Source organism: Pseudopipra pipra, chromosome 6, assembly GCF_036250125.1.
Source record: "Pseudopipra pipra isolate bDixPip1 chromosome 6, bDixPip1.hap1, whole genome shotgun sequence".
Lineage (NCBI taxonomy): Eukaryota > Metazoa > Chordata > Aves > Passeriformes > Pipridae > Pseudopipra > Pseudopipra pipra.
In genome coordinates this window covers 43,218,204-43,245,429 of record NC_087554.1, presented here as the reverse complement: position 1 = coordinate 43,245,429, position 27,226 = coordinate 43,218,204, and the positions used below count along the sequence as shown (strand labels likewise).

The 27,226-nt window shown below is 41.9% G+C and overlaps 1 protein-coding gene across 27 annotated transcripts in view; it reads right to left on the bottom strand.

Moving 5' to 3' along the window:
• NRXN3 (neurexin 3) overlaps nt 1-27,226 on the bottom strand; it is a 996,746-nt gene that overhangs the window by 914,177 nt on the left and 55,343 nt on the right. For all 27 annotated transcript variants that reach the window (XM_064658888.1, XM_064658884.1, XM_064658876.1 and 24 more), the window contains exon 2: nt 23,770-25,035. In XM_064658888.1, the coding sequence (XP_064514958.1) occupies nt 23,770-24,478 (709 nt within the window). In that variant the 5' untranslated portion in view covers nt 24,479-25,035. The remainder of the gene's footprint in view (nt 1-23,769; nt 25,036-27,226) is intronic.

Genomic DNA, 27,226 nt, shown 5'->3' with positions numbered 1-27,226 from the left:
CCATTCTGTACGTACAGTGAAAAGACATCTAAGCTATCTACAGCATGACCAGTTTTGAAGTTTATCCTTGAGTTAGTTGTACCAGGCCATTTGTGTAACTAGTATATTTTAGCACAGGTCTAAACCCATCTGAGGCTTGTCTCTCCCTTAGGGGCATACAGTACTACCAATCTGGCCAAAACTCCAATGAGAACAAACCTATTATTCTCATCAGAAACACTGATTGAAAAGTTTATGAATAAGAAATGCAGACTGTGTTTGAACAAATCAGCCTAAGAGCACTCTGCCTCTCTGGAGACCCTTATTCCTCACCAGAGCCTGGTGCAGATCCAGACCATCTCCACAGTCTCCTCCACAAACACTATGATTTGTCATTCCAAGTTCCATGCAAACAGCATAAGTTGTCATATCGTTCATCATATTACTTATTGGAAGTCCCAAAGTTTTTTTCCATTTAAGAGGCCACTCACAGGGGGGAAAAAAGGATTAAGCGACTTTCCTGCCTTTAGCTACAATATTTGGGACCACTATTTATAAAGCATTCATATATTAGGAGCTGTGGCAGGGTTACATAGAAAGTTGTTTTTCAATTTTTTTACGTCATCTCCACTGGTAAAGAGAGAAAGATGATCCCTCTTTCTCTCCCAGCTTGGATGAAACAAGAACCTGTGACTTTCTAAAAGCATACATTGTTTATACTTCTCCCTGCTTTTTCACACTTCTCTAACAATATCTAGGCATCTCTGTATCTGCTCCTATGCACACCTTTATGGCTGGAAATCCTATTCTCATTCAGATTTCCTTTCAACGTGAGAAAGTCTCACACTTTGCAAAGCCTTTCAAAAACTACTTACCAAGAGAGTTACATTCCCATGGCATGTCTTAATTACTGTGTTAAAAACTGTGTTTCCATTATGTGCCAAATTTTCGCTTGACGTTAACAAGAACTAAATCAACCAACGTGACATTTCAGTGGCTGCATCATGTCATAGCAAGAGTTACTCTCATAAGCTGGACATGACTCACACAACAGATCTTAGGGATACAGGAGTCAGTTTTTCTCCAAAGGTCTTCTTATTTTAATTGATTTAGGCATCAGTTCTCTCAGATCTGGCAAAGACAGTAATGCTAGAAGATTATCAGGACATAAAGACAATCAGGAGCTTGATGATGCTGATGCCCAACAGTGGATTTTCCCAAGATGACCACCATGAAAATTAACCTCTTTTTGAGCAGTCTTGTGACTTACACTAAAAAGTGAACTAGCCATGTGATCCAAGAAGCTTAAACTAGTTTCATTGCAGGCAGTCTGCAATGTGCTTAAAGTACTGAAAACAGGTCTGTGGTGTTTCACCTTTGTCTGCATCACTTGCAAAGCTGACACAGAGACTGGAAACCCACCATATGCCACAGAAAAAGAGTACCTCTCCTCCCGTTGAGGAAGAACCTGCACACATGCTGAGTATTTTCAGCTTTGTCTTGTTCTCAGAACGTCACCATGACAGCAACCAAAGGCATTTACTACCGCAAAATCCATTGCAAATTGTGCTGCCTCCGTTCCTCTCTTATCATCCAAAAAATGATGGATGCAAATGAACTTCAGGCATATTCCCTATGACATATACAGCAGAGAGGATATTCAATAAATAGTAACACAAAGAACAGAAAAGGGAGTTAACACAAGAAGATTTGGGGTAAAAAACATGATAAGTAAGCAGAGAAAGGGTTTGTTAAGCCTATGAAATGGCCCGAGCTATAATCTATTTGCTGTACCCAGTCTTGGAATTAATAAAACAAATCCCTCGATACGTCTGACAGAGTTATTAGAGGATATTAATATTCCCCTCAGAGCAATCTGAAGAACTGGAAATGGAGTCACAGAATGCTGTGACTAGCCTAGTCAGGCAAGAGTGGAGGGAGAAGAAGGAGGTCCCTTCTCCAAACCCACCTGATTCTCATTGTCAGCATTGCTTATTCCTGCCCAGCCTGCTCTGGAAAGTGTCAGAGGCTGCAGAAGAAGGGGCAAAGCTAGAAGAGGAAAACTCTCCATCCTCACTTCTGCTGCCAACTCAATCTTACATGAGGCAGAAAGAAAGATGCCGTGCCACTAGCTGAGCTCTGTGATATCTGAGCCCTTCCCCGTTCACAGGAGGAGGGGGTGTCAGGCCACAGCAGGGAAGACATCCTGTACTACTGGTCTCAGAAGCCACCACCTGAGCTCTGAAGAAAAAGCAGCTCTTGCAGACCTGGAGAGCAAGGAAGACTTCTTTATCTGGTTACACCTGGCACTTACTAGTGCCATATGCCAACACTCTTGGTGCTGCAGCGCAGCACCCCAAGATGCAAATGGCATATTACATCCATCTGCAAGGTACACGGATGTCCCAGAAAAATTGAGAAGTGGCATTCCCCACATTAAAAGGGACCTCTAGCAGGCTCCACCCAATAGCCCAGTTATTGTATCATCATTATCACGGTACCTCTTTGTTGGAAGGTCTAAGTAGAATTATTAGTATTTCATCACTGAATCCAGCTTACATAATGTTACACACCTCCCTAAGATTCCTGAGTATATAAATCTCTTAATGGAAAAAAAAGGGGATAAAACTCTGACTTCCTTTCTGAATACTAATTGTAGCTAACACAGAATCAAATCTAGGTTTACTACAGGATTCAGATTGGATTAATCTGAAACTCAGTTCTGTATCGGGAGCCTTGCACAAGACACTATATTTGAGGAGATAATGAGCTTCACCAGACCATGTCTGTTCTGTTGAGCCTTGTTCTTGGGGCTTGAGAAGCCCATACAGCAGCAGTAGCAGCCACTACAGGGGAACCTGCTGGAGTGCTCTGTGCCAGCCTGTGCTGTGTGCTGGTGGGCATTACAACAGAAATAACACCCTAACCTATCAGGAAAAAATAAATTATTCTTTTTGCTACCCAAAATAAAAGGTACTACAGTATGGGAAGGAGAAGGAAAATCCATCCAAGGTGGATGATATCCAGGGTCTATTTGATGGAGCATGAAAGCAGGGTTCCCAGCCTCTGAAGTGATGTAAGATTTCATCACTATCTATATTCCTCTTTTTATTATATCTTATAACAGTGTCTATTTTATTACACCATTTGTTGTTGAGCCTTCTTATTTAGGTCCAGAAAAATGCCTGCCCACTATACCTCTCTCACCCACCCGCTCCCCATCTCTAAGGGGAAGAAGACTCCTCAGAAAAAGCCAGCACACTGCTGGTTAGCCAGCTGGTGCCTTCAGGTGCTAAGATTTGTGCTTCAGTAGGTCTCTTTGGCCAAGAAATCATAGTCTCCTGTTCTAAACACTCATCTCCCTGAATTGTCTACTGATTCGAAAATAAAGACCATTATCTTGAAATTTACTTGGTATCTATAATGCACTTAGCATGCCTCTGGATCTGCTATAAGAATTAACTAATTATTGATTCGTTCACTCAAATTCCAATTTGGATGGAGTTCCAGTGTGCCTGAAAAGTGAGAACTCTATCTATTACACATAAAATATATAGTGCATGCTCTTCCAACTTACAGTAATCATCCTAAATACAGCATGGGTAATCAGAAAAAATGCATCTTCTTTTCCTCTCCTTCCTACACTTATGTATCATTTTTAGAGTATGTGTTAGTGGGTTTTATATTCCTTGTTATTGCTGTATTTGCTGCTGCAACATATATATTTAAATTAAACAGAAGTCATCAGGAGCTTCTTATTGGTAGCATTTGCCTTGTTTGTTGTTGAAAGGCGCTGCTTGGAAAAGAGTAACTGCTGACTTCAGTAAAATGTGAAACATAATGACGGGAAACAGCTGCATTCTTCATCTTTCAAAACACTAAATTTTCTTGTGTGATTGTCTAAATGTAGACCTCCAGCAGGATTCATGCAGATGCAGACCCAAGTGCATAATCATAGGACCTCATACCCACTGAATTCAGCAGATGTCTCCATTGAACGGACTAGGATCAGGCCCCTAAAATTACCAGCTCTTGCATGCAGAAAAAAATTTGATTTGTTTTTTCTTTCAATTAATCTGTTAACATAATACACATAAGCTCATACCCAGAAAAACAGAAAACAGACAGCGAGGGTATAGGAAAAAGGCGTACGTCTTTTTGGTATTAAAAAAATGTTCTTAAATCTCTATTCTTTCTTCAGTCTCTGAAAAGGAGTGTGTGCAATAAATAGCTTCCATGCTCATTATCTCAGATCTGTTATATAAAAGACACTGCTGAACAATATGAAGCTTTTCACCTCCAAGCCACCAGTTCAAATCCACTATATGTCAACAAAAATTCAAAGTTATTCCCAGCGAGCAGTCTTTCCGTGATCTAAGTGAAAACAGCTGAGTAGACCACTCAATTCATCTCCTCACTGATTTCTGAATCCAGAAAATCCAGCACCATAATAACTGGCTTCCAAAGTACACAAATGTGTTAAGCACTATATAAACTGAGAAAGCACAACTGGCCCTTCCCAAGAAGACTGCCAAACACACTATCAGACACCAGCACTAACTGATAGCTCATCTAGATGTTAAGGACAGAAACAACACAATTTAGTCTCTTATTTCTAAATGCAGTCCCTTTGCAGAAAATTTCTACCAGATCCTTGTTACATGAGTAAAAGCCAGTACCTCTCCTCCAGGAACTGTTATTATTCACCAGCCAGGATCCAGCTCTATGTGTTCATGCATGAAAAGTATGGAAAAGGAAGACATTAGCATATGTCAGGCTGTTCCAGAGTGTTTGTGCCTCTATGTCTGATCAGGTCAAAGAGAGACACAACTCTCTCTTACTTGAGGGTCTGTAACTGCAGTATGAACCAGAGAAAGCCATTCAGCTTATTCTGATATTCTGAAATCCCACTACAGAGTCTCGTTCACTGCCAGGTAAGTAATCAGTCCCACACTCAAAGAGCTAATAACAACTTCTTTCTCTAGGAAGACACAGCCCTGAAACAAAACAACAATGAAGCAGAGATGCAGTTCACCTTTGGATTTCGGTGATGGACATAAGCACTACTGCTGAGGGACTTGGAAGAGGGACAGTAACTTCTTCTCTATGTCCTCTTATTACAAAAAGGGTAAAATCTGTTCTCTCTTCTTCAAGAATATGTCAGTGTGGATCTCGCTGGAAATGACTGGAAAGCAGTAGCCGTCCAGGACTGTAGGAGAAAAGTCTTTCAGCTACATCAAGGAGTGGCTGAAGGACAGTATTCCTGAACTAGCTGTGTTTTCAAAGACATAATGTTTAACTGGATTTTAAAAAAAATTATTATTCTCCATTGCCACCTCATACCATGTTGCAGAAACAGGCACTAACATCTGCTTCTGAGTTCACAGAAACACATAATCACAAAATAATTGAGGTTTGAAGGGTCATGCCGCGACCATCTATTCTGGCCTCCCAACTCCCTTGGGGTTAAACTAGAGCAAGTTGCTCAGAACTTTCATTAGCCAGGTTTTTACTGTCTTCAAAGATGGAGGACCACGCAACAGTTGGTGAAGTGTGCCTGGATATGCAGAACAGTTTGTTCATTTAAAGAGAGCTGATATAGCCAGATATCCATTCACATAAAATGGAAGAAGAAGGACAGGTGGGGGGCAGTCAGACATCTAGAGAGGTATGACAACCCAAATACTGTCATTTGGTAAAAGGTAATCAGGAAAATCGATGTATCATCCAATCCTGGATATTAGGTAGCATATATGTGGAAGTAATAGAAAACTAAACAATTGAAAAATATAGCCAGTAGAAACCTAGCACAGGCAGTATATAGAGAAGCAGATGGAGCACATGGTATCTTCCCCTGTAAACAAGTCTGTCGTGAAATATCTGTTTTAACAGAATGTACAGAAGAACATTTGTAAGGACTTTTTTCAGCAGCCATCAGTTGCTGGGTATCAAAAGTCTGGTGAGGAAGCTTACTAGCTTAGAGCATAGAGCAACAGGGTTAACACTACATCCAGATCCTGATCATTTCCCAGTGAGAGAACAACTGAGTGCATCTTCCTGGCTCTTTATATCATGTAACATTTTATGGACATCTTGCTTATCAGCCAGGCCACAACAGAACCCTGCAAAAGAAGCAGAACACTATGCAGACCAGCCCTGACAACTTTGTATTCCAGGAGATAACTGCAGCTTCATCTCCTTCCGAGAGCCCAACACTTGCCACCGCAGATAGCTCAAGTGAGTATCTGCACCTTACAGTGATATTGCCCTGGAATGGTCATGACCATTGACACTGCAGGAAGGGCAATAAGGAACATTCTTTTTCTCCAGGATTAGTCATAAAACATTAAGGTAGAAACGTGCAATCACCTAGCTTTATGGTGCCTAGACAGAATATACGGACCTTGGCCATACTCCAGAAGGACAGAGGTGAAATCTAACAAATAGCATCAGCTCTGCACAGCACCATTTGAGAAGCACTGATTCCTTCTTACAAGCGCAATACAGTTTAATCTCTAGAGAAAAAGAAACTATCCAAGAGGAGGATATTGCCTATCAGTCATAATGTCCATGAACTTAATTGCTTGTTATGGGTGAAATAGAAACTGTTGTAGCTTGTTATCTACTGGCGTAAGTAGAACACTCTTCTACTCCAAATGTGGAATGCTTGATGAACCCTCCACAATAACATGAAGAGTAAGCTAAAGAAAATAAAAAAAACAGGACTTGCCTTAGAAAGACTGAGGATCACTCTGAGGTATGCCCTACAGACTGGGTAATGGTATGCAAGAACTGCGATCCAGTCTTGAGCTCGGTGATGTCAGAGAATAAAGGACCACTTCACTAGTCTACCTCAGACAAAAGACAGCATGTATGTATCTGCTAGGTTCATTCAGACTTGGAACACGGAAACGACCTCTCCTATTATTTGGCATAATAGAGCATGAGCAAAAGCTACTTCTTCACTCCTAGGGAGTCTCTTGTATGACTCAAAAAGAAAGCAACACCCACTGCTATTGCGGCAAGCTTTGTTATAAGTGACACCCTGAAAAAGAATGGGGAAAAAGATAGAAAAGATTAAATTGGTCAAATAGCTACGGCCATATTGATTTTACAAGAGGATGAGTCTGTCTCCAAAGATTTATTCACTAAACTCTGAAAGTGCTCCTAATCACCACTGCAAATTTACAGGTGTATAATGTGTGTGGGCTGTATTACCAGGGAAGAAGACAACACTTATCTTCCAATATCTCAATAAATTTTAGGTTGGTAAGAAAGTTAAATCTATTGATCTGAGAAGTGCATTTACTGCAATTCAATGATAAAATGCAAAACCGTAGAAAGGACAAGTCAGGCCTTCTGGTATTTCAGAACATGCAGTCCTGTCCTAAGTTACAGCTATAGTCTCAAGTGAGACATCGTGACCCTTAGTAGTGCTTTCTCACTAGATCTTACTGTTCACAGTCTTTCTCCATACCAGTAGGGAAAGACATTTTCCATTGTCTCAAATGCAACGCACACCACCTCCTTAACTGACTCCAGATCACTCAGCAGTGCACAGTCTCATGGCATAAGATTATCATTGGTTTGCTGGATACTGGTCAATTTTAGGCTATTCCTGACAAGGTCTGAGGCAGGACCTTTGCAATCACCTTAGAAAATAGAGGACTCGGCTCCACTACCAATGATGACCATGACAGCCTTGGTGTCACCGTGTCAGCACCCATGAGTGACATCAGCTCTGGCTGTTTCCTGCCTGCTATAGTTTCCACATCAGTCTTTGCTTTCCTGTCTGCTATAGGAGGCATTGAATGAAACCACCTCATTTGGGAGCAGGAGGCCAGAGCTTTTCTCCAACAGGACCTTCAAAGACTGTTCCAGCAGATGGAGCTTTTACCTCATGTCTTGCAATTTGCACGTTCTTGTGGAGAATGACTGTTGGGCATCTGCTCTTTTCTGAGATTCCCACACTCAGAAGAGATGCCTGTTGTGTCCATCCCATATAGTGATTAACCTTGGAAAATACAGAGCACTTAAAGCTGGCAGGGCTTTGAATCCCTGAGGGTTCAGGAGGACTCCATTCAGGGAGAGAGGAGCAATTCATAGCAATGGTCTAAGTGATAAGAGAGATGAGTATTTTCTCAGTTTGAGTGTAATAGCCATGTTCCACTATCTAGTTCTCCATCATAAGGCTTGGAGGGAAATGAAAGAAGGTCACAACATCTTTACATTATCCCATTAAAGAAAAGGGAGACTCAAAGTTCCTACAACTCCTCTAATTTCATATATGAGGAATGTGTAGGCCCAATAGGACCCATAGTGACATCAGAAGACCTAGAAGACTTCACTCCCTAAAGCCAAGAGCAGAGGAATGAGAAAAAAGAAGATCGTTGCAGGAAAAAAAGGAGATTCATGCATCACTGCATTGTTCTTTTACCTGTCAAGGTTTTTGGAACACATTTGATGAGGGCTAGGAAGCTGTGAGGAGTGTGTCTCTAGTATCAGGTGACTAACTCCAGCAAGGGAATCAAATATCAAAAGGAGGGAGATTTAGAACCCTCAAAGCAGATGCTGATGGAGGAGATCCTTTAAGATGTGAACATCTCATTTAGCTGAAGACAAATACTGAGACGCAAATATGGAAGTACAGCTTTACCTTCCAACTGAGTGCCCTGAAGGCTGATCAATTTTCCATGCTTGGACAGCCTTCCCACCACAAACACACAGCACGACTGGGTTCTCCCTTGCTGACTCACTTGCTTTTTCTCCAGTTGCAAAGCCCAACCCCCAGACTCCCACAGCTTTGCCTCAGAGAGACAGCTTTGTCTCCTAGTGCCAGTATGCAAAAGCTGGCCTGGCCAGTCACAACCAGGAGGCTCTTCCCCTGCCAACCATGCTCATCCTGACAGTTCTGCTTTCTCTTCATATTATCTGTCATCTCTCTCACTCCACCTTCCCTCCCTGAAATCAGCCTCCTCCATATACCACTTCAGGGCTGGGGACAAGAGGAACGAGGGTCAATGCCGAAGTCAGAGCACTATCTGTTCCTTCCTTCTCCCAATAGAGCAATAAGCCAAACAGAGCCAGGGTCAAGCCAGGGTGGGACAAGAGGCTGGAGGAAAAGCATTAAAAACAGCAGAACCTTAAGCAGCTACAAAAATCAACTCATGGTTTTGCTCTGAGAAAGGAACAGCTGGAGTGTTGATGTTTAGATGTGGTTTGGCTTCTGAAAGTCTGCCAGAATGATTTAAGGAAAAGATCCACACAGTTACAGGTCTGTGGACCACTCTCCAATCATCTATCATGGAGCTAATAGCTCTACAAATATATCTCAGCCTGGACTGGCCACTCGCTTTTCTGTGAGTATCTTGGGATCCACTCTGACAGCGCTACCAACAAATGTCACTCCTGATCTTTGGATTGCCTGTTAGTTTAGCTCTGCTTCCTTCTGGCCTAGTTCTGATGATGAGTTTTGTTTCAGATATAAAAGAATTCCAGTGATGTGCTTCTTCACAGCACCAACAATTAAATTCTGTTGTGCACTGCACTAAAATAATTCATATTAATGCTTACAGTTTCTAATAATTTAAACAGTTTGTGTAATAAGCACCGGGTCAGAACTGTTAGTTCCCCCTGAGTGGACGAGTTCTATTTGAATCCTGTATGCTATGCAGTAAAAGAGTATCCACTGGAGGACAGCATGTTAAATGCAGTATATTACAATTAAACAGAAAATATAAGAGCACTTTTAGGTTAAAGATCCTCTACTCATGTCTTCCCATTATGTTGTTGTTTCCAGCATAAGCACAAGGTCACCATGCCCTATCTGCCTCCATTCCACGCTGAACTTGCTGCTCACTTGGGTAACTGTTCTTTGCCAGGCAAATTTGGTTTCAAGTGTAACATTAGAAATGGGACGTTTTGGAACCATTTTTGTGTCTAAATGGGAGATTTTAGGGGAATAAACACAGAAGAAATAACTTTTCTAAAATGTTGCTTGGGGTTTTAAGTTGCTCAAAGAGAGTAAAGATAAAAAAGAACAGGTCTTTTCAGGAATCCGTTTTCCATGTGATCTTCTCTCTGCTTATGGCTTGGACAGGTGTACCCATTGCTGAGTAAAAACCTATCAGGATGGCCAAGCCCCAAGAGTGGTAGTGAATGGAGTCATATCCAGCTGGTGGACAGTCCTCACTATTGGGGCCAGTTCTGTTTAATATCTCTATCGATGATATGGACAAGGGGATCAAGTACACCCTCAGTCAGTTTGCAGATGACACCAAGGTGAGTGCAATGTTGATCTGCTGGAGGGCAGGAAGGTTCTACAGTGGGATCTGGACAGGCTGAATCGATGCACTGAGGCCAATGTCATGAGGTTCAACAAGGCCAAGTGCTGGGTCCAGCACTTGAGTCACAATAACCCAATGCAGTGCTACAGGCCCGGGGCAAAGTGGCTGGAAAGCTGCACAGCAGAAAAGGACCTGGGGGTGCTGGTTGACAGTCACTGAACATGAGCCAGCAGTGTGCCCACGTGGCCCAGAAGGCCAATGGCATCCTGGTCTGTATCAGCAATAGTGCAACCAGCAGGACTAGGACAGTAATTGTCCCCCTGTACCTGGCTCTGGTGAGGCCACACCACAAGTACTGTGTTCGGTTTTGGGCCTCTCATGACAGGAAAGACATTGAAGTGTTGGAGCATGTCCAGAGAAGGGCAACGGAGGTGGTGAAGGGTCTAGAGAGTAAGTTCTATGAGGAGCAGCTGAGGTTATTTAGCCTGGAGAAAAGAAGGCTCAGGGGTGTCCTTACTGCTCTCTACAACTACCTGAAAGGAGGCTGTAGTGAGGTGGAGGTTGGTCTCTTCTCCCAGGCAACTAGAGATAGGATGAGAGGACATAGCTTCAAGCAACCAGGGTACCTTCAGGTTAGATATTAGAAAAAATTTCTTTATGGAAAGGGTTGTCAAGCACAGGAACGGGCTGCCCAGAGAAGTCGTTGAGTCACCCTTCTTTGGAGGTATTTTGAAAATACTTAGATGTAGCACTTAGTGGTAGGTTAATGGTTGGACTCAATGATCACAGGGGTCTTTTCCAACCTAACTGATTCTACAAAAATAACCAAACCAAAAAAAAATAGAAAAATTGAAAATTCTTCTATTTCCATCATATATGAAATACTGTCTATATAGTCAGTTCTATCCCCCAGCTGGAAGTCTAGCACAAAAGAGTCCTGCCTTCAGTGGTTTGTTGGAGCCACTCCACTCTGGAGCAAAGTTTCCAGTAAAACTCACTGTCTTATTGACAATGAAAGCTTGACAGGATGAGAAGGTTACATGAGAGCATCACCTTTGCAGGTTTGCAGAAATTCAGAAGGGAGGGGCAATGTAAGATCACAGTACATTTACACAGTACACTTTTCCTACTCACCTTCCACCCAAGGGGATGTTCAGCAAAGTATTCAAATATTTTAAATTAATGTTTCATTTTGATATTTTAGGTAAAATTATAAACCGTTCTCTACTGGAAACATTTAAAAGAATCGGATCCTGTTTTGAAAAGTTGGATCAAAGTGCACATAAACCACAGATGGGACAAAACAGCTAAAATTTTTATTGCTACAAGTCTATTTTTCCTCATTACTAACTATAAAACTAAATAGGGGAATCAATAAAGCATAGCCCAAGTAGGGCAGCATACTGGCAAGAAGTAAGGAACAAGCTGTTTCAAGATTGTTTCAGTGACAAAGTTATGCAACAACAGCCCCAAAGGACAGAAATTCTTGGATATGAACAATCCATTCCATCAGAAAGAATAAAAATATGTATTTCTTTGAATTTCAATCAACTGAAACTTTTAAAAGAATCCCTAAAATCCAAAGCTTCACGTTCAGTGTAAGCCACGGTATTCTGTGGCTTTTCCAGCACACTTGGATAAAACTAGATAAACTACTATATTGTTTAATACTTAGGATTTAGCATTCTGGATTCCAGTTCCACCTCAGGCAGCTTCTGACTTGATACCCTTCAATAATTCACATTCTGCTTGCCTCTCAGTTTTGCCATCAGTAAAACGGAGATAACATGCATTTCACAATGCAGTAGAGTGATGTGAAGGCTGACTGATTTATCAGTAGTTGTGAGATGCTTAGGAGTACTCTGATGAAATGTGCCACATGTATGCACAATTTATTATTAACCTGACAGCATTTTAGCTCTTTTGTTTTCCTGCCTTGCACACAATTCAAGTGCGGGATGCCTGAAGTACATTGCCATGTGGCATTTTGATTGTAGCAGGTACTACCATTTAATTCTGAAATTCACAACTTTAATATCACATTTAAACAGGATTTTTGTCATTAATTTTCCTTTTTCACTCAGTTTCAAAAGATGAACATTTGAATGGTCTTGAGTTTAGTTCAGTATCAGATCATTAAAATTAATATTAAAGGCAAACACAGGGAAGGAAAGAATCTCATAGAGTAATGTGCACCTTTGGCCAAATTTTCAGAGGTGAAAATGGACTGAATAAATACGATATGAAGGTAAAATTATCAAAACTACTATTTTGAATTCCAGACCAGTCATGAGGCTCCAAGGTGACTTAAAAGTAATTTTTTTAACTGACAAGATCAACAAATCTAAGTACATTTGGCTTTAGTTCTTAGTTAAGCACATCTTCCACCAGTATGAATGAAAGCTTTGCCTGACTAAAGAGAACTTCGTGTATGAGGTTAATTTTAAGTTGAATACTATTTATGAGACCAGATGTGCAAGAAAACATTTTATGCAGTGATCTGCACATCTGATATATTTACTACAGAGCAGCTTATCCCTGACACATCTGTATCTGCAAGTTCAAACAGTTCACATAGCAACACTGCAGCAGAGCCATGCACAAGGAAAAAACAGCTGGACAACTGTAAGGATGGAAACTAACCCAGATGTAACCTACATTTTGTTTCACTCCCAGACCTGAAAAGGGGCTTAAATTGTTTTAGTCAGCATTCCAACACCAGTATTTTGTTAAGTAACCAAGAGGAAACTTAAGTGATTTCAGCTCTGGAAGAAAACTAGTGGAGACTGTTACAAATGCCCTAAAATAGTGGGATATAGATTCATAGATTTTTAAGACCAGAGGGAGCATTAAATAGACCTACAATACAGCAGTGACCACCACTGTAAGTGGTAGCAGGGCTATAATTAAGCACCACTGACAAATGAGGTCTGAAGTCACAGCCAATTGTTCTCCCGAGATAGAGGATCTGTTACTTAGTCCTTTGGTTCAGTTATCTTTTGCCTCGGGCAAACTAGGAGTTCCCACATTAGCAATGGCAAGGAAAACATCCCAGAGCTCAAGAATGGTTGTCATGCCATACCAGTGCAGATCCCAAGTGATTTTCATAGGCAGAGCCTTGCTCATTCAGCCCAAATCTCAGCTTGGGCTGGCTGCATTTCAAAGAGCATTTCTTGTACAGGGAGGTATTTGTTATGCTCTTCTTTGGGAATGCCTGCTGACCAGTCCTTAGGTCCAGCTACATTGTAAACTACTGAGATTCAATCCAACACACTAAAAAGCTAAAGACCAAACTGCTGACAATACTAGCCCCTCCAATCAGCAGCTGTAGTTCTTCGTTAATATACTCAGCCTTGCTGCCTTCACTGTCACTGTTGAGGGACTGCACTGTTCAGTGATACTGGCACACCTGAGAAGGCAAACTGGGAAGAGCTCATTCAAGTCCAGTCCACTCAAATTACTCCTTGGGCCTTTCCTTTAGTGGAGCTCTTGACAAACAGCAGTAGCTACAGATCTATCACTTCCAATGAACTGATATGATAACAGTGCTGCACACCACTCTTCTCTCCTGGGAGGTTTCAAAGGGCACCAATCTGGTCATCACCCTACCTGTGCTCCAGGCTCCACTTGTGTCTTCAAGCCAGAAAACTGTTCTCCTCTCTGGTCAAGTTAATCTATGCTTAAGTCTCCTGTTGCCTCCACTTCTAACAGTTCCCACAGCTGGAGCATGGTGGGGTTGAGTCCAGTGCCATTTGGTCTGTGTGGGAGTATATGTCCCTTCCTTAAAACACTTTAACATTTTTGTGATATACTGCAGTTCATGAGTAGTAGGTCCATATTAGGAATAATCACGTCAGTAAGTTATAAAATAAGCTAAAATTATATGCGCAATAGATATAGATTACATTTTAAACGAAGTCAGAATTCAGAAATTCTACAAAATAAAAATACATCGCTTTTTCTGCAGATTGTCAACCAAATCAGTATTTTTTTTCTAAATATTTTGATCTGAATGAAACCACCATTTCTCACGAGGAAAACATTTCCAATCTGTCTGATTCTGATGTGTCTTAGCTGGTCAAAATGTAACCACGCATCTTTTGTTCAAACATGCCACAAGACAGGGCGGGCAAACACCAGACTGCCTTACAGATACATTTCTGTGCAGGATGCAAAGTAGAGATAATGTATATAGGTATATAGGTCTCCTATCTGGAGATAAAAAAAACCCAGCAAGCTTTGGAATTTGTCGTAGATGAAAGTTGAGACACAACTGACCGTTTCAGCTTAAGCAATGAAGGAAAATAGAAAATTTAGGAGAAGACAGCCAGCAAGCTAAATTACAATTTGGAGCTCTACTTTATTCAATGAAGAAAAATAAAATCAGATCTCCAACAACACAGTGTCCACTAGAGGAACTCTGAAGGAGGATTTTACCATTTCCTGCAGCATCCAATGTTTAGTCAGAAGGTCTTCTAAACAATAATAAACTTACAGTCTTAACAATATCATCATATGGCTACCTTCCAGCTGCTGTGATCGCATAGCTACCAGTACCTAATCTGTCAAATTTTCAGCTAGATATGCCTGTATGAGTTGCACCTAATCTTTGACACTAATATAAACATACCTCTAGCTCTGGTTATCCTGAGAGATATAACAATGCTACTGCTTCATGATGGCAATATATTGATCCATAATTTTTTATGTTCATCCATCTCCTGTTATCTTCCTTAAAAGTCAAAGCTATGTGAATTACAAGGACCTGCACAGATCTCCAATTACACCAGAGGTCTGGTAGGCATCATGCAGGCTGGTCCATTTGCCCCCTGCCTCCTACCAAACCAAGTCCCACAGCAGGTCTCACGGAAGCCACAGAGAAAAAGGCAAAAGACAGAAATAAAAGCACGGAAATTCTGAATATTTTCCCAGTTTTTTTCTTTTAGGTAGTCCTAGACAAGCAATTTAATTTCCTCTCTTCTTCACATATCTCACCTTTTTCTTTTTCCCCGATCTTTTTTATCAGTAATTTATTAAGGAATTATTACATATACTTCTTCCCCATTTAAAAATAATCTTTGGGGAATATAAGCAATTTCAGCCATATACAGAAAGGAACTTAAGGAATTTAGCTGCAAACACCACTGAACTATGAAATTTGCAGATCACAACACAAGCCACTCTCTTTACTGCTAGCCATCTCTGCCCCAACTGTTGTTTCTGACCAGTCTCAGTGGACAAACGTGCATTTAGTTCCAAGGATTTCTCCTATATTACCTTGAAAAGAAAGGTACTGAGAGGCACTCCGACCCTGAAAGCCAGGCTTGCAAGATGGAAGCAGCAGGAAAGACCAGAAAATCAAAAGCATGCCTGCAGGGACACACCAGAGGTTTAGAAAACTCAGTGTCATTTTTCTCAAGTATTAAGGCAACAAACCACAAAGAAATGAAAATCCACCCAAGAGATTACAGAGTCCAAGAAAGGCTTCTGAATAAATGCAGCAGCCAAGCAAACTACAGGGCCTGACAGCAGCATTAGAGATTGAAGCCTGGTTTTAACGTACAGCTCAAATTTCTACATCTACCAAGGAGCTGCTTCTTCCTTTCTGATAAAGGTCTCTTGCCAAATACTCAGAGCCAAACCCAGTCCATTAGATCCACTTGGGTTACTTAATCGGTCAAATTCCATGAGTAAGAGGAGGAAGATCACATCTCACAGCAAAATCCCAAAAGCCAAGTATCCCTTTCCTCCTTGGCCTAAATTGCAAACTGCAGGCCAGTTACAAATACACCTGCTGTATCTAATAAGCAGAGTTGTTTTGATGAGAGTTGAGGAAAAGAAAGAAGATTTTTACCCACCCTTTCAATGCCTTAGAACCACAAAACGCTTGCCAGCTTTGTGCTAACTAAACACTCAGAAACAATCCAATGGGCTTTCTTCTCTGCTGTCCTGCTTTTTATGCAATGATTCATACAGGAACAGGGGAAGTGCAATCTCTGCCATTCTGCTCGGGTACCCTTTAAGCTCTCTTTGCTCTTCCTGACAGCACAAGGTCAAGGCAAGTCTCGAGCATGGAGGGTGAAAGCAGCAGGCTGAAATGAGCAGCCACAGCAGGAAGAGTGCCAATGCAGACAGGTAGGCAGAGGTGGGTCACCGTACAAGGAAAAGCATCTGATCAGCATTTGTGGTTCATGGCAGAGGACACTTGGGGGAAGTCAATGGAGTACATGGGTCAGATACAAAAAAAAAAAAAAAAGTCAAATGCTCTCTTTCTCTCATTGCTCTGATCAGCACCCTGCAGTGCAGCATCTGCTCCATGTCACCAACAGGGAAGAGGCTATGCTGCTGCTCAGGTTCTGTCTTTACCAGCACAACTGCAGCCTGGCCTGGGAAGAGTCTGAGTACTCATAGTGTGACACTGCACACAGCAGCAGGAAATGGGGAGATTTCTGTTGAAAAAAAAGATGAGTGCTCCTCAAGGATGGACACTTAACAAGGAAAACCACCTTAATTTCCAACTGCAAGCCAAGTTAAAAAACTTACAATCAAACCAGGTCATCCTACGGGGTGTTCATGAATGATAATCATTTACTTGTCATGCTAAGATATTTATATGTCTCTATCACTGTCATACAGAAGCATATGGGATTCATAATACCTGGAGGTAAGGAAGCCCCACTGGCTACATATTTCAGATGTGGAAACTGAGACACAGAGGGTAACCAGGTACATATCCCCTGCAAAGAAAGGTCAATTGATTCAGTCTTGAGTCTTTTAGTCTGCCAGCAAATCACTCTGGGGACACAGAAAGCCTGTGGCAGAAATGGAAATTAGCCTCTTAGGTGCTAACGCTCTTAAGACCAGACCATTCAAGTTCTGCTGCCCCACTCCACTTTCTTTACATGGTATACTTTGGTATCTACAGAATAATGAGGTGAACAAGTGTACATGCAGACAGGGTCTGGAGAGCTGACACAGCATAACTGGCAATGGTGCCAGCAACACAGAACATGAATCTAGTGTACTTAGGTCCCAGCCCTACTTCAGAGTAAACACATTAAAATACAAACCAGTTCTGCATCAAGTAGACTGTGACATCCACAGTCCTCCCTCCCTCCTCATATCTACTTCTCTCAGCCCTTGGGCTGTTTTGCACCCATTTGCCAGCTCCTGGACCTGTTCACAGATGGAAGAAGGGTAGGTGTACAATGGCAGTGAGCCTGTCTGCAATGAAGGATTATGGGAGAGACACACACACACCCAGAAGCCACATTGCTATCTCCAGACAGCAATAACATGGCAGTTGCCTTGCTTTTTATAGGGAGAGAAAGAAGCTTTTCTGTCCATCGAAGTTAAAAGTGGGTTAGCAATGAAACAAGAAGTAAAGGGAAATCAGAAGTTGGCCCAGACAAGTGGCCATTCTACCATTTCATCACATGGATTACCACCTTTTCCTGCACCAGGAAACACTCATTGCTGAGGTCGACGTGCAGAGGCGCATCTTCTCTTAGTAGTGACAGAGTGTGCTGGACAGATGTGCTCCTCATCCGATTCATTCCCCGGAGCTTCGTGGCGCCGTTTCCAGCATCCTAAAGGTATCTGGGAGGATTGCTGTCCTCCATTTTCCACCAAAACATAACAAAAATTACCCTGTGGCAAATGCTGTGCACACCTCCATACTGGAATAAGGATGAAAGCAACAGCTACAGCATGTGCTGTCTTGCTTGGGGCTATATTTACTGCTGATTGACCTCTATGACAAGCTGCCTAGCTCAGCAGAAGCCTGTACAGTAACAATAAATCAACTCTCCCCCCCCCCTTTTTTTAGGGCAAAACCAAAAGAAAATAAACCTTTCTTCTGAACCATAAGTCCAAATCAGAAATTTCTGACTCTGCTCACTTTCATAATTATTATTGGTTACTTTCATTTCAATCTTTCTTAAGCAATGCCCAAAAATTCCAGTTTAATTCCTAGCTGTTCACACTATGGGACAGAGTCTGGTCTATGGGACAGCAGGCTGGTCTATGGGATGACAGAGAAAGCTGGTATCCAGATTCCAGCTAGATTTAGTCCTCCAGAAGCTTGCTCAGCCCATTCAAATCTACTCTTTGCAATAACCAAGAACTGTTCTCTTATACTATCAGGCAAGTAAAACCAATACAGAACAGCTGATGTAAACAGTCTGTATGAACTATGGTTTACTATTTATAAAGTAACATTTTGATCCCGTTTTTTTTTTCCCCTGAGTTCTACTCTCTCCTGGTCCACAAATTATTCTCGCTCTTTACCAGTTCCACCTCACACCAAATAGCAATCTCCTTTCTACCCAACCACCACCTGCTTCATTTTATCAGAGGAGATGTCCAAGCCTTGCCTAACTGAGAGCTTTAACTTCTTTCTTGCCTGAGGTCTGCAGCTGATCTGCAATCAAGCAGAAAAGGATTGTAGTCTCATGGTCATCTATAATACAGGAGGGTGAAACAAGAAGAATATAGCTGTCAGCATGTATTGCAGATAGACTATTTGAATCAATGGCACTCACCACGCAGAGTCCTGTAATCTCCCTGACTCTCCCCTGCATTAAAAGCAGGGGAGACCACAAAACAAATCCAGCTAGCTCTGGAGTTGCAGGCAGTCTATGCTTAGTGAAGGAACATGGGTCCTAGGCATCTTCTGTGAAAGGGTATGTAGGATACAAATCCAAATTCTGAGGCTCCCGCTCAGTTTTAATATTAATCATTAAGAATAACAAATGGTGCTTAAACTGCACTTTGGAGTTTCAAAGCACTTCATAAACATCAATTAATATCTTAACACATTGTCTTTCTCTGGTGCTCATCTGGCAATACATAAAAAATTTACAACCAGACTGGAAAAAATATTATAATTTTAAATACGACCAAGGGAACTTAAACCAGGAAGAATGAGCAAGAGAAAGAGAGGAGGAAAAACAAATTGCTGCAAAATTAAGTCACGAGCAGAGTTCTTACCAGCTTTCTGCCCGATAGCCAGTGCTGTGACATGAGAAGTGACATAAAACAGCAGATTTGCCCTTTGCAATATTTACTCCACAGACCTTGAAGACCATCAATTCTAGAGTTTTGCACTGGTGAGTGAAGATCCGGGCTCCTCCAAAGTGTGTCCTAGAGCTGCCTGCTGTCCTCTACAACAGCAGAGCAGAAGACCAAATGAAGGGCCTGCAACTGTTTATTGCTGGTGAATTCAACAAAAACCAATTTATATTCATCTATCAAGGAATATGCAAATGGAAGCAAATATTGTGGTCATGTTCATTTGTTTCTGATTACAAAATGTATGTAAATGTATATGCAAATTAAGTGCAACCATCAGGCTCATGGCAAAGGGCCAAACTAGCCCCCCCCCTGTATTATAAAGATTAGGGTGGCTGGAAGGGAGATACAGTGACTGCAAGAGAGGCTAAGCAGTCCCTTCAGATACAGCCAAGACTGGGCTGCTGCGAAGGGGCAGGAGGAGGATAAATCCTGCAGTAACTTGTCACTTTAAACGAAACTGAGGGACTATAGAAAAATCTGTTCCCGCTGCAGTTAAAAGTGTGATAATTACAGAGCAACGGGCTCCTCTGTCATTCAGCAGGCAGCATCCCCAGGAAATCTTGCTCTGTAATCAAGGGAAGAGGTGCAATCAAGCCCCTATTCAGGCTTCGTTTAGAAACAGCCCCTGCAGGCAAGACAAAGGCTTCAGCATGGTGCTTTGTGAAGTTGGTGATCACATCAACGTCTTGGTTCTGCAACTACAAGCAGTGAGTGTCATTTCTAAGCACATCTTCTGTTCACCTTTTCTCACCAAGTCCAGAAGGAGTCTTGGAAGAGGGGTGAAGTCTTGTGCCAAAATACAGCAGTGTCGGAGAAAGAGAAAATTTCTTGCAGACTGACAGCGTGATCCTGAATGAGCAGATAGGAACATGCTCATCTGGCTTCTCCAGCAGCTCAGTTTGCAAAATTTGCATGGGGAAGGTTTTGTTGGTGTTTTTTTCTAGCAACATAAATGTATCTGTGCTGCTCAAATTCTACAGGAACATCATTCTCTTGGCAGCAGCCTGATCCCACAGAGACTGATGAGGTTTATTACAGGATAAGATGTCTCTGAGTTCAGCTTTCACGTCTAATGCCACCATTGCCCAGAAACATACAAACTAATTGCTACTCAAATCAGCCATCCTTTGTACCCTACAGAGCTGTCAGATTCAATGAACCAGTTTACTCCAACTGCAATAAAAATAGTCTCACATTTTATTCAAAACAGCCAACCCTTACAAACTGTGCACGCATTTGCACTCCCACTGTATAAACTCAGACACAGAAATCGTACCTGCCCAGCTACCCATCTGGGCATGTGGCTGCCGTGATAGACACAATCCTGCTAACTCCAGATGCACATGAAGTGCCAAAATCTTTTCTGCACATTGGGGGCACATTCCAGACAGGATTCCTAGTCTTATCTCAATATGGAGTGGTTGTTCTCTGTTGGCATTCACTATAACTGGAACTGCACTTGGACTTACAGTAGCCCCTAATACTGTAAATGGAGCTTCAATCCGTCACACTACAGAACCAGCAGGTTCCACTCTCTATTTATTTCTTATATCTCTGGCCACAGAATAAACAAGTTTGCTGTGGTTTTACCATCTGCAGGCATGGGTATCAGTCAATAGCCAAGTAATGGCCTGGACACTGTCAAGAGAACTCATTATTAAAAAAGTACATATCACATTTAGCTGTTCAAACAGAACTTGTTATTGATCAGATCCCATCAGTTCCCAGTATAAGAGCCAGCTCTGGTGACAAAATGAAAATACGCACACAGACTACAGACTAGTAAATACTGTAATGGAGTTAAGGATCCCCCCAAGAAGAGAGCTGTTGATATCCGGTTGAAAGAGCACATCTTTTTCAAAAATGAGACTGGGAATAAAATAACCATGTTATTTCTGCAAACATCCAGAGGCAGGATAAGAAAACAAAACAAAAGCAACAGTTCTGACAACAAACATCTCAATCTCTTTGGGGGAAAAAAAGCAAACAAAGAAAATACAAGTTGTTTAATGGCCAATCAAGCCACAGGCGGGAAGTGCCTGTATGTAGTTGTGCCATTCCTGCCACATCCTACTGTTTATCAGTGGAGGTTCTGCCACACTCACAGAATTGAAAGACAACATCTTTGGAGTTTGCTGTATTTTTCAAAGTCAGATAAAAAGGCAGCTAAACTTAATTTGTACCTGTTTTGTTTTCTTGACACTTCTCTTTGTCTGCTTGTTTCCACTTACTACACAGCTTTTCTTTTGTTTTTCCCCTTCTCACAATCTGCACAGACAGTGGAACATTTTTCAGCGACAGCATTTAACACAAAGAAATCACCACTGCTACAGCATAAAGGAGTCATAAAAGAAGGCTGATTATAAAATTCTAATGTAAACCAAATATACACGATTTAGTAATAAATGAGAAAACAAGAACCAAACAAGATAATGACTGTGGAAATCTCTACATTTGATCCATTGCAAAAGTTGTCTGCGCAGTATCTTCTCTGAGAGTGAACAGACACCAGCTAAGAGTAAGTTAAAAATGTTTACTTAAGAAGGCACATCGTGACAAACTTCTTTGCTCACCCTTAATAGAAGGTTCGGCTGGAAACTGATGAATCACTATAGGAAACAAACAACAGTGGTGACTCACATCTTCAAAAGGTAACAATAGCACTGCTTGATCCATGGTGTCTACAACAGAAATATCCCTGGATTCACTAGAAGATGGATTTCAGATTGTTCCACCCATCCAGAAAATGCAGAAACTCCACCACCTGAGCCCTGGTTAGAGCTCTCACAATTGACCCACAGGTACATGGAATTCCTGCTCACTTACACTCTTTTCTCAAGATGTTCACTGAAAACCATATTCAGTTATGCCTTGAGCAGCTCCCGTGGAGTCTGGATCCAATGGCCCACCACTAGAAAGAGCCTTATAGCTTTATGTTTCAGGGTCCACATGCCTGTGTTGCTCTTAAATCTTCTATCACCATAACTGGTATTTAGATATGAGGTGTGTTTGCTCTCTAAGCAAACACTCCAAGGCCCAGCTCCTGAACTGCCCAGTCACAGCCAACAGTCTCTACAGCCCCATGTAACTCATGGCTCAAGCACAGAAAACAGTGCTGGCTCATTATTAGTTTGGACCTAATCAGTTCAGAGCAAACAGCTAGAAAGAATTTTGGTGTTCAGGACTTCACAGGCTCACAACTCCTGTCTAATGGTCATGTACTGTTACTGTGCTGTTTGGATATAAAGACAAATTTTTTATTATCATTAAAATGACCTCAAAATGAATGTACATATGGATGCTATGTCTATTTTTCAAACCTTCCCTTCCTATAAAAACATATTTGCTTCTCCATCTATACTGCAAACATAAGCTGTAGGGCTTTTTGATTGAATATCAAGAGTATAAGGACTATTTTCAGCACTTCTCACATTCTAGATACTACACTCCGGTTAATCTAGTTTCATTGCCAAAGTAAGTAAACAAATGCTAGTTGTGAAAATATATTATTGCAAGTATTTCTATTTTGACAAAATTTCAGGGTGGGTTTTTTTTCCCTTGAGATTGGACACTTCTTGTCCAGGTTTAATCTTTGGCTTAAACTGTTGTGTTTAATGCCAAATGTCACAAAAAATGGTGTGATGAGATTCTCAAACTCACACTGGGATTTCCAGTTGACTTACTTAAGTCTCCTGCACACACAGAGTTAATTACCATCACACTGCTAAAGACTAAGGGAAAAACCCTGAAATACACTTCAGCATGGGGTTTGCATGACTTAAAACTTTCAGACTCAAATTCTATAAGAGAGTAGAAACAATGTAGAAACACGCAAATCCCTCTTCTCTTTGCAACACTAAGATCAATTTAAAAAGCAATTTAAGCAATTTAATCAAGGATGCTAAAACAGTCAAGGTGCCATTCAGCAATTAGTATGCAAGCAATTCAAGGGAAGCGTGGGGCTTCCACAGACTAGCAACAGCCAACATCAAATAACATATGCAATGTCCTGTCAATCAGTTACATTAGCCACATATACATGGCTCCTGTTTGCTGACACTTCAATCAGTTTTCAGGGACACAGGGTAGTGGAATAGCCATTGCTTTTACCAACACTAACCTAGGGTACGTCTGTATTTACCAATTACGTTCTCTACCCTTTTTAAGAAGTTGCTGATGAAATGAATGATGATGATGAAAATCTGTCCATGCTACAAATGCAGCATCCTTTCAGAAAGGTGCTTCTTGCAATTGTTCATGCTATCTACTCCCACTTCATTAGTTCCAGCTGAAATAGGAATGGTGGAACTTTTTAATTCCTCTGATAACCACCAGCAGGAATAAGAACTCCGTCATAGCCCTGCTAAATAACAAATTAACTCTTTGGATTATGTAAAGATCAATGGGAAGCATGGAAGTATTCTCTTACCTTCAGAACACAGCTTGCCAGCATATCCAGTGGCTGAACAGTCACAGTGTGGCTCGCCATCCAGAAGGAAGCAAGTGCCACCATTTTCACAGGGGTTTTCTGAGCAAAGTCCTTCCATTTCCAGTCGGACCCCTTGACTACCCAGGAGCTGTGGCTCAGAGTTGCCATATTTCAGATCCAGGATAAATCCTTGAAATGGAGGCTCACTCAGAACACCATCGAGAGTCAAGGCAGCAGGACGGATGTCCAGTGGGACTCCACCAACAAAGAGGTCACTGACGATATTCATATACTGGCGTTGTGGACGCACCTCACCCGGCTTGGCCTCGCCATCCAGCACTAGCACCGTCCGAAGGTGATTGCGGCTGACCATCAGGAAGTGCCAGTTGCTGTCATTTACCTGCTTGTCTGTGATAACTGTTGTCTCTGCACAGTCCACACTGAACTGGAGCTGGATGCGCCCATCAACAAGGGACAGACAGAGGAAGTCACAGACACCACCATCATCAAAATAGAGAAGCAGCCCAGCAGAGACGTTGGTCTTGAACTGGAAGCTGAGTTCGCTCCTAGTGCTGGCATCCCAGCGGAGGTAGCGGGCCCACTGGTTGGGGATGCCCATGAACTCCAGACCCAAAGAGAGACCCAGCAAGGAACCCAGCAGCAAACTCACCTTCAAGGTGAAGTAGACAGAATGCAGAGTGAAGCCCATTGTTTCAACCTGCTCTTCCCTAGGAGAAAAACAGAAGCCACACTACTGGGAGGAGAACCCCAGCAGTCAACACCAAGTGCTAAATCCAAAGAGAAGAGGAGAAAAGCAGAAAGAGTGACAGAGTGGGAGAGTAAGTGGAAAGTGAGATAGCACGTTCACGTGACTAAGAGGAAATGTCTCCTCCACAGGGAAAGATCTCAATTATCCTTTAGGACTCAGAGGCTTTTATCTCAGAAGTACAGGATACATGAAGAGACTTCTCCAGATGGTGTACTTTTGTGAAGGGCAAAATAACCCACAGTGATTTGTTTTGGTAGAACACAAAGGTGATACTGGTGTTCCAGAAGTAAGGAAAGGCAGAGCTGAAGTCCAAGCCTGAAATTCTTGTTTTCTAGAAGTGATGACAATATTGACGGTGGTGGCAGTGAGATAGAAGAGAGAGCGAATTCATAAAGCATGTGAACCTCAAGAGGGCAAAAATAAAGTCAATCTTCATGATGCACTGGTGGATACCCAGCCCATAACTCACTGCTTGGCACTCACGGAGCTTGCAGGACCTGTGGGGCCAAGAGAAGAAAGGGAGGGAGAAGTTAGTCCTATTACTCACCGTATCTTTACCATGAAGCTTATTAACATCTTGTGCAATAACTCATTTACATTTCTTGATACTCTAGACACTCCTTCATGCTTGCAATTGGCTATGCAGTTCTCCAAAGCAGCAAGGACATCTATGTTCTAAAAACTAAGAGGACTAATAGAGAACTCACAAAGTGATCTGCACACATAACAATGCTGAGCAATGTAAAGACACACCATATTATTTAACATTTATTAATGGATGCAGTCTCATTGACTTAACTGAGAAATGGTGCTGGAGCTTTCCCATGAAAATGCTTAGGGCAAAGACCAGAGTTCCTTAGAGTTTAGAAGTTGATAAAGGGCAAGAGAAGACATTATTCAAACTTCCCATTCCATTGCCTTCATTATGCTTCCTAGCACACCAAGCAAGCATTAGAGAAGACAACCCTTCTGTCAGCCTGTCATGCAATAGCTGCTTTTACTTTACATGTCTCATACACTTCAGAAACTCCAACAGGGACCTCTGCAACCTGGAAACATGTGCTATGTAAATTATATATGGCAACCTGCAGCTTAGATGATAGCAAACTTGCAGCTTAGATGCTAAGAACCGTCTAAACACTTAACCACTTACCCCGGTCAAGTTGTTTGGCAAAAAGGCCAAATTCACCCCTAACTAACAGCACACAATTGCAACTGCCTTTTCTGGGTTACATCTGTTAACACTGGAATTTAACTCACTTCTGAATATTTGCATGCGGGTGACTGTACGCCTAGTGTAGGAGGATGTTTTAAGTGACAGGTAAAGAAGACAGCACAAAGCTATACTCATTCCTTGAAAAGTCTACCTAAAAGGAAAGTAAGTTTTCTATCAACAGACGTGTTTGTTCACAAAGATGGGTTGGGCACAAGAACAGTTCTGGGAATGGCTAACATTAGCATAGATACAAAGCAGGAAAGGAAGTGATGAGAATCAAGGCCTTGAGCCTCACAGAAGCCAGGATGAACACAGCTTTCACAAACTGGAACACAAATATTGTGAGGCAATATTTGCTTGGGAAAAATATTTTGTGCTGTGGACAATGAGAGTTGTTTGGGCTGCTGCTGCTCACAGCAGATGCCTTTCATTCCCACTGCCCACCTTGCTCTGAAGGAGAAGGCCCACAGACACTGCAGAAACAGTCAGTGCTGAAAAGTTTCTGTTTGGTAAGGGCAGAGGTCGAGCTGGAGCAGAACCATTAGGAAACCGAGGGGAGAGTTCACCCAGTCACAGCCTCGCCTGCCTTAGCGACCTGCAGAAGCCATAAGTCTCCAGAGCTGTCAGTCTGATAAATTTAGCCAGCATGAAAAACAAGTCACTTAGAAAACAAAAGAGATCAATTAAAAGAAAACCCACAAGTTGGAGAGAAATGTGAGCTTTCAGTGCCCAGTGGAAACCAGGCCTGTTCCCTGCAGCTGCCTGAGTGGAGTGTGTTATCTAAACTGCTATAAACACAAATAAAATCAAGTCAAAACCAGAGGGAAGATAATTCCTTTTAATTGTTAACAGTTTGGCTGATAATAATGGAAGGAGGAAAAAGGAGGTGTTAGGAGAGGTGTAAAATGGAAAAAAAAAATCACAGATCCAAATGCTCAAATCGTTTGTCTTCCAAATAATCATGATGCTGGCTCAACTGATGGGGGTGTTGGGGGGCATTGAAAAATCAGTTGGAAAAAAAATTATGTGGCTGTTGTTTATTTACCTTTCTTCTCTGTGCTCCCTAGAGGATCCACTAAAATAGCCCATGATTTACGGAGAAGGAGAATAGAGTGAGAGGAAGGTAAGTGTGAAAAGTGATGACCCAAGCCTGGAGTTACTGATGAGACGGGAATAGGAATATCATAATGTGTGTAAATTAGCCAGCAATGTGCTTCCAACAGCTCACAGGTTCACAGTTCCCTGAAACATTTACCACCACCACAGCAAAATTCACTGCTCCATCAGACAGCTCTATGCTCACCCTGAACTGAGAAGGGAGACAAGCCCAGTATGGCATCAACCACTCACAGAGAACTCAATGCAGCAGAGTTCTCACCCAAGCTTTAAGTTCTCCTGGGCAGGGTGAATTGCGCAATTTTCATCAAAGCCAGCCCTCAGTCTTACTACATTTCTCTACCTGTTTTAAAAGA